Source organism: Vigna unguiculata, chromosome 7 (genome assembly GCF_004118075.2).
Source record: "Vigna unguiculata cultivar IT97K-499-35 chromosome 7, ASM411807v1, whole genome shotgun sequence".
NCBI lineage: Eukaryota > Viridiplantae > Streptophyta > Magnoliopsida > Fabales > Fabaceae > Vigna > Vigna unguiculata.
The window spans coordinates 25,081,964-25,090,060 of NC_040285.1; the positions used below are offsets into that span (position 1 = coordinate 25,081,964).

General features: G+C 36.6%; 3 protein-coding genes across 3 annotated transcripts in view; 1 reads left to right on the forward strand and 2 right to left on the reverse strand.

The window, feature by feature from the left end:
- Positions 1–327: 327 nt before the first annotated feature.
- Positions 328–2,312, reverse strand: LOC114191332 (protein MAIN-LIKE 1-like). The gene is made up of 4 exons (XM_028080501.1): positions 2,025–2,312; positions 1,258–1,914; positions 583–1,170; positions 328–477 (listed from the first exon to the last, which is right to left on the reverse strand). Exons 1-4 carry the CDS (start codon positions 2,310–2,312, stop codon positions 328–330), a joined length of 1,683 nt encoding a protein of 560 aa, XP_027936302.1.
- Positions 2,313–4,658: 2,346 nt separating this feature from the next.
- LOC114192560 lies at positions 4,659–5,694 on the forward strand. The gene is made up of 4 exons (XM_028082313.1): positions 4,659–4,808; positions 4,936–5,003; positions 5,113–5,338; positions 5,422–5,694. Exons 1-4 carry the CDS (start codon positions 4,730–4,732, stop codon positions 5,556–5,558), a joined length of 510 nt encoding a protein of 169 aa, XP_027938114.1. The 5' UTR covers positions 4,659–4,729; the 3' UTR covers positions 5,559–5,694.
- A 1,069-nt stretch (positions 5,695–6,763) lies between these two features.
- Positions 6,764–8,097, reverse strand: part of LOC114189853 (pentatricopeptide repeat-containing protein At1g09190-like) — a 1,988-nt gene continuing 654 nt past the window's right edge. The window contains 2 exon segments of the mRNA XM_028078570.1: positions 6,764–7,890; positions 7,893–8,097. The exon segment at positions 7,893–8,097 is cut by the window's right edge and continues 654 nt beyond it. Of these exon segments, the coding sequence (XP_027934371.1) occupies positions 7,187–7,890; positions 7,893–8,097 (909 nt within the window). The 3' untranslated portion in view covers positions 6,764–7,186.

An 8,097-nucleotide genomic window follows, 5' to 3' on the forward strand; every position in this document is an offset into this window, starting at 1 on the left:
GCAAAAGGGTGGGCATCATTTTATAGAGATAGGATGCAAGCATTTCTAGATTTACACGTAGTGGATCGTAGTTATGTAGATCTCATGGAAGACTGATATTTGTTGATTGTATTAAGTATTTCACTGTTGTAGTTTGTAATTATTTTACCAATATATAAAATTCTAACTCCTTTGGCCAAGGGACGGATATATTTTGGCCTCATTGCTAACATTAAATTACTAAATATTGGTGAAATATCTTAATATAAAATACCATACATAGATGAAATATCTTAATATAAAATCCAATAGAAATCTCAATTCTAACATCAAATACAAATAAATCGACTATCCAGACGTAGATGGTCGTCGACCTCGAACTCTACGTCCTCTTCTACTCTCTTCCTCTTCAACGCCGTCTCGAGCCATCTGCAATAACTCATGAGTGCGATCCCAGCCAACTGTGCCCTCAGTAACGTCTCTACAGTCTATCATCCGCTAAAGACCACCTACAATGCGTTTCACGAGACCCTGTGATAATAACAAGTTAATATCAAATATTAAAAGTTACTAATAATACGAACAACTAAATTTGTAACATACCAATAAACCACTGGAAGATGATGACGGTGACGTCCTCTGAACTGTTATGTCATCTGGCAAATTCCGACGAAGTCGGGGCACAAACACAAGGCTAGATCGGTCGGCCTCAGCTCCACGTAAAATGTATGGATGGGAGACTCTCCTAAACCACTGCAAATATCCATCTGAACATGAAAAAGGAGCTGGTGCTTGAACCACTTGATGTACAACAAACTGCTCGTGCTTTTTCCACCGATCATCAATAGCCTCAAAGTCCATCATGGGAACCGAACTAGGCGGTCGTGGAATAGGCTGGATGAAGCCAAATTGTCGCAACACACGCTCCGGCAAATGACGTTGTACGACGGTACCAACCCTAAGGAAGCCAGAAAACATGCCATGTGTTACAAGTTGTCGAGCAGCTCTATGTGCTACATATGGGTTCCAAATCATCCCGTCATATGTCAAGCCATCCAACTGGACTCTAACATCAGCTATAGCGGAAATGGCGCGTCCAATGACATAACGTAGAGCACGGGGTTCGGTCTCCACATATGTATCTCGTACTTGCTTCCTTCCCAATGTAGGGAAGTGCTCGTATATCCAAGCCTGTATCAAATAATATTTCATTTTACCATTGTCATATAAAACTAAAAACAAGTAAAATAAATAATAAAATGTTATATAAATGGGTACCTGCAGAAGAGGTAGATATCCAGCTAATTGCTTTGTATTTGCAAAGCTGGCATCTCCTAGCTGCTCATATAAGTGGACAAGAGCAGCAACTCCCCAACCATATGTACGACATGTGGAGAGATCTCTAAATAGCTCGAGATAATGTGTACGAACATAGGTGGCGCTTTTGTTAGCAAATATCGTGCACCCTACAAGGTGCAAAAGATATGCACGTGCAGCAAACTCCCATAGCTCGTTTTCACAACAGCTGTCATACAACTCTCTCAACCAGCTAAGTCGGACCTGTGCACCCCGACTTTGATTCAGCTCCACACAAGCCATGGCCCGGTCAACACCAAGAAGTGTCGTCAAAATCTCAACAGAATCTTCATATTCTAGATTTTCAGTGGAGCAAAAGTTTCCACTGATGGAAAGATGGAGAAGTGACCATACGTGATCCAAAGTGATGGTCATTTCCCCAATGGGTAGATGAAAAGTATTAGTCTCAGGATGCCATCTCTCCACGAAACCCAATACTAACCCAAGATCAATATATTCATATAAAATGTCGCACAAAGGCGATAATCCAGAAGCTAATACAAAAGGTGCAACAGAAGGGTGAGGACGTCCTAATTTCTTCACTTTTTTAATATGGGACACTACTTTCACAACTCGATCCTAACAAAAGAAACAAAAAATAAATAAAAGTACTTAAGAAAAGAAACAAAAAATAAATAAAAGTACTTAACAACAACAAAATTAAACATAGATAATAACTTCTTACTCACCTGACCATCCCATATCATGCGTGCAACATGATCCTCGTACCGAGTCAATAAAGATGTATCATATGGACCACCAGGAAATCCTTCACCATCGTTATCAATCCCCTGCTCATCCTCCTGAGGAACGTCGGAGACCTCATTCTCAACAATATCATCCTCAACAACATTAGCCTCATGTTGACCCCTTCTACGAGCCGAGGCTGTCGGTCTCTTGCGTGCACCACCTTGTGTGGAACTCTCGGGTACATCATTTGAACCACGTCTAGATAAATTTCCTCGTGTCCTAACCATAGCTATAATAAAATAAAATACAAATTAATAAATAAGAAATACTCGCCCTCATCTTTCTTTTTTTTGTACTCGTAAAAACAATAACAAAACTGTAAGTGCAAGTTGAATTTCATAAATTGAAGACCAATTTAAATAAAAATTAAAGAAGTAAATCAGATGATAAAACGGATTTCACATTTCACTCGAAAACCAAAAAATACAGCGAAAACGGATTCCAGGTTCCGTTTCAGCAGTGTGGGAAACGACTTCCACAATCCGTATGACCTAAAAATAAAAAAAGGAAACGGATTCCAAAATCCGTTTCCTAAAAAAAAAAGAAAACAAAAACAAAACGGATTCCACAATCCGTTTTTGAAAAAAAAAAGTAAACAGATTACATAATCCGTTTCCAAAAAAAAAAAACCAAACGGATTTCACAATCCGTTTTTAAAAAAAAATCAAAAAAAGGAAACGGATTACACAATCTGTTTCCAAAAACAAAAAAAACCAAACGGATTTCACAATCCGTTTTAGAAAAAAAAAATAAAAAGGAAACGGATTACACAATCTGTTTCCTAAAAAAAACAAAAAACTCAAACGGATTCCACAATCCGTTTTGTAAAAAAAAATAAAAATAAAAAGAGGGGAAACGGATTCCACAATCCGTTTCCTAAAACAAAGAAAAAAAAAACTCGAAAACTCTCTCTCAAATACACACTCTCTCAAATACACAGACATCAACACAACACACTTTCCAAACTATTTCCGAAGCAGGTTTAAGACAAAACAACGAAGATGTACACATTCAAACCTACAACTAAAATCAATTAAAATCAAAACACATTCAAACCTACAACTAAAATCAATTAAAATCAAAATACACACGTACCGTGAAAAATGGAGAAGCGCGGGAAGAGATCAAACGCGGTTGCCGATGCTGGGGAGAAGAATGGTGTGTGGAGAAGAGAAAAGGATGGCGTGGGTGCTGTTGTGTGGGAGAAGAGGGAGAACAGGGAGAAGGTGGGTGTTGTTGTGTGGGAGAAGAGGGAGAAGAGGGAGAAGGGGGATAGTGTGTGGAGGATGGAGGCCCTGCACCTTAAGAAAACTAAAAAAACGAAGGTAAAAAAAAAATTAGGTCAAAGATTCTCCAAGTGCAGAGGGTGCAGAGCGTGCAGGGAATCTGCTTTTGGGGGTGCAGTGCGGTGAGGCACGAGTATTTGGGGGTGCACTGCGGTAAAAAAACAGTAATTCATTTTTTAACCATGGGCAAAGATGGAATTAAAGTAAGTTTTGGGGGTACAGGAGAAATCATTGGAGGTGCAGGGAGAAGCCCCCATCACTTAGTGAGTCGACCCATCACGAATTGACTATTTAGTGAGTCAATTTAATCCGGTTCACTTAATAGCAAATTAAAAAAAATCGAATTTGATTTAGTTTACTATGGGTTGGTGAGTTAAATAGGTTGGTTCACTGACTCACTTAATTAAAAAAACTACAGTTTTTTTTAGTATCAAAAAAATTAAATTATAATTATGAGTAAAATCTAAATAAGCTTTAATCAAATTCAAATACAATCCAAGACGATGTTAAATTCCAAATACAAACTAAAATCATAAAAATACAAATTATCAATGTGTTGGCTAAAATAACCTAATCCAACCCAAATGCAAAACTCGATATAATAAAAAATACTTTTGTGATCATTTATTTGCGGGTTGGTGAGTCAACCTGACTCACTCACTACAGATTCAACCTGAATGAACTGAACTTTAGGTGGATTGGGTAAAAAATTAATCTGTACTGAAATTTGTAAAAAATTTTCAAACTAACTCAGTCTAAATCCATGATGGGTTAAGTTGATTCTTCTGTTCCAACCCATTTTGAGAACCATACAACTCATTTGCCATTCCAGAATTCATTTTGGTAACTAATAATTTTAAGTTTTAAGTTTCTTTACTTTTGTCATGGGGATGTAGCTCAGATGGTAGAGCACTCGCTTAGCATGCCAGAAGTACGGAGATCGATACCCCGCATCTCCGTTTTTTCAATTTTTTGGTTTCACTTTTCGGTCCTGGAGTCCTTCTAGGGAAACTTCCAACGTTATGACAAATGTGTTCAAAAGTTTAACTTTTGAAGTTGTAAAAGTTAAGCTTCAAAAGCAGATGGTTTGCAAACTCTAGTTGGAAACTATATAATGTAATAATAGTCAAATGCATTACCTTCTCTCTCTGTATCAGTCAATTTGTCTCAACCTACTACCATATAAACTGGTGCTATTTGTTAACCAAACCACTGATTCACACTTTCTGCTTTTCCATTATTAGATATCTGTGAGGTGGCCTACTATAAGTTCCCACTTTTGTTGAACTTGCCTTAATCATAAAAGGACAAACGTTTGAGTATTCAGTATTCATATTAATTTTCACACCAGTATAGTCATGGCACTTGCACTCAACCCAAATCAAAATTTCACCATCCTTATCATTCTTGTAATTTCAATGTTTTTCTTACGCTCAGGTTATGATTATACCATCTCTATGCCTTCAACTACTTTCTTTCCTTGCTAACTATTCATTCTATGCACCACAAATCCTGATGTATACAATTTCAATGGCATGTGTTTGTGTGTGAAAAAAATGAACAGAGGCCGCAGAGGGTGAGCTGCAAGGACAAAGCGTGGTAAAGGCCTTGTCATGTTTCAACAATAAGCATGTGAGTAACAAATATTCAATGGCATCTGTTGGAACTTGAATGAAACATTGTTTATTATTTTGCACTTTCAATCTTGCATGTTCTGTTACCATTTCTGAATCTTTCCCAGATTTATGTTGGGTGTGATGAAGCATTCAGATTGAACCCATCTGGGAATATTAATATACCAGTGGAGGCCACTGATTTTTTCTGCAGTGGACCATGCTTAACAGAAGCACAGCTAGTGCTTAATTGCATAGATGATATACTGTCTAATTTCTTATTCTACAACAAAGCCACTGTGCAACAAATGAGATATGCACTGAATGCTGGCTGCAGCTTCTCAAGACAAAGAGGTTTTCCAGTTTCCACTTTCTTTATACTATTTTCATTTTTCTCAACAACATTGTTACCTTAACAAAATGTAAGCTTGGTGCAGGTAACTTCAATTTGGCAGAGTACATAGGAGGAGAGACAAGTAATGCTCCAAAATCAACAATCCTTAGTAAATACTATGTTTTCATTCTAGCAGCAGTAACAGCATCAGCAGCAGCAGGAGCAGTTTATTTAATTTGAAAATAGGTAGAAGCAGCAAGAAGCAGATACTGAAAGCTTCTTCCTACTTTCTTGTAACAACATCAATGGCTGTTGTCTTATTCTATACCGTATTATAGTTTACAATCTGAAGTAAGGTTTCATTTTAAATGAAATATATACAGATAGTACAGTTCTTTATGGCTAATCAAAGTGAGTATTTTGGATGAGCATCTGCAGAAGTAATTTGAATAACTTTGATTTGATAAATTTGATTTTGGTTAAAATTAATTTTACATGATTAAGTTTATACCCGAATGTTTTATTGTAAATGCTAGTTAAGTAAATATTCAAAAGAAAATAAAATACTTAAAATTGTCTCTAGTAATTGATTTTAGGCTACGGGTTAATTTTTCATCTTACAGCCGTAAAGATTTATTTAAAATTTTATTTATTATTTTTTTATAATTCTATCCTAAAATTAGGATGGCAAAAAGAGACAATCTAATCCAAATAAATTGGTTGAGTTTTATTTACAATTAAGTTAAAGTCAAACCAACCATTAGTATAACCTTTATTTAATTTATTTCAATTATTTTATTAACTGTATTTTTAAAGTATTGAATTATTCAAATACTAAATAATATATTTTATCATTTAAAATATGTTTAAAAAAAATTACAAATTTTAATAAAAATATTCAAAAAGATGTGACTAAATTGAATCTAACTTTATTAATAATGAATTAATATCATAAAAAAACTACATATCTTAACCAGCTCAAAACTCTCTTTTATCGAATTGAACAATGGTTTTATCTATATCCATCCAACCAATCGTATACATGCCAGCATGAAACCCCACTACTGAAAAAACCTCAATGGACTCCAACAAAATATTTTACATGTTACTCTTTTTGAATAAAAATAATCTACATCAATATATAAGAAAAATATCATTATTTTATTTAAATATTCTATATTTGTATTTTCTTCTTAATTATATTTTAAAATCACAACATTTTCAACCTTAAAATTGTTATGAATGCAACAACATAAAAAAAACATATCCACTAAAAAATAAGTTAACACAACTAGCTCACAGCAAATTAGATTGGACTTCTTTTTCTTTTCTAGTTCATGCAAATTTACAATTTATATTGTTCTCCTGTGTGAAAAATAATAATACCTGTATTTTTATATAAAAAAACATATAAAACTAAAATTAATATAAATATGAAATTCTAGTCATTAAAAACACTTTGTTTTCATTTGAAACTACGTGTATTTTCCCTTGTTCAAAAACTATCAAACTCTGGGGATCAAAATAGCGAGTACTGAGTTTATTCCTTAATCTCACAGACATGATAAATAGTCCAAAAGCCTCCTCAACCAATCAACCAATCAACACATCTGACTCATCCATGTCCAGATGATTGATTCCTTTTGAATTAAAATCCACGAAGAAATGTCAAAAAATGGTATGGTATGGAACTGGGACTAGACCGATACTTGTCTTGTGATCCTCTCTCAAGATCAAGATCAAGGGCATTCTCCAATCTTCACAATATCACATTTTTCTGCAACTCAACCTCATCAATGCATTAACTTTTGTAAATGGTGAGGAATTTCTTTAGTCTGTGTCCACCAAAAGCCAGTTTTTTAGTGCAACTATCCAGTTGCACTCTGCCCCGGAACTTTATTGACACCGCCTCCTCGCATCAACAGCCTCACTTTCTCAACTTCATCCCATCTCCCTTCTTCTGCATAAACATTGGACAACAACACATAATTTCCCGAGTTCCACGGTTCAAGACCAACCAGCTCTTTAGCAGCAGTTTCTGCAATTTCCCTGTCACCGTGAGTGCGACAAGCACTAAGCAATGCACCCCACAAAGCAGCGGTTGGCTTCAATGGCATGCTTCTAATCAAGTCAAGACCCTCCCTCACGTGCCCACAACGACCAAGCAGATCGACAACGCAGCCATAATGTTCCAGTTTAGGGGGAACCCCAAACTTCACACTCATAGAAGCAAATATCTCACGCCCTCTATCAACCAAACCCGCATGAGCACAACAAGTCAAAACCCCCACAAAAGTGGAATCATTAGGTTCCACGCCTCCACGCACCATCTCCTCAAACAAGCCAACCCCAACTTCACCTTCCCCGTTATACGCCAAACCCGATATCATCGCGTTCCAAGAAACAACGTTTTTATTAGCCATCTCATTGAAAACGCCCCACGAGGCTTGCAAGTTCCCACATTTACAATAGAAATCAACGAGCGAATTCCCCACGTTAACAGCGTCTCGGAGGAACCCTTTGGAATTCGCATAAGAATGGATCCATTCACCAACATCCACAGCCCCAAGCGCGCACACACAGGTAGCACCGTGACCAAGGAAGCATCGTCGGGTTCAAAACCTTGCTCTAACATCCCATTGAAAAGCCCAAGAACCTCCCTCTCCTTGTTGCCCTGCGCTAAACAAGACATCATGAGGTTCCACGAAACCACGGTCCGTTCTTTCATTTGAGTAAAAAGCTTCAGCCCGGTTTCTAAATCCCCCGTTTTGCAAAACCC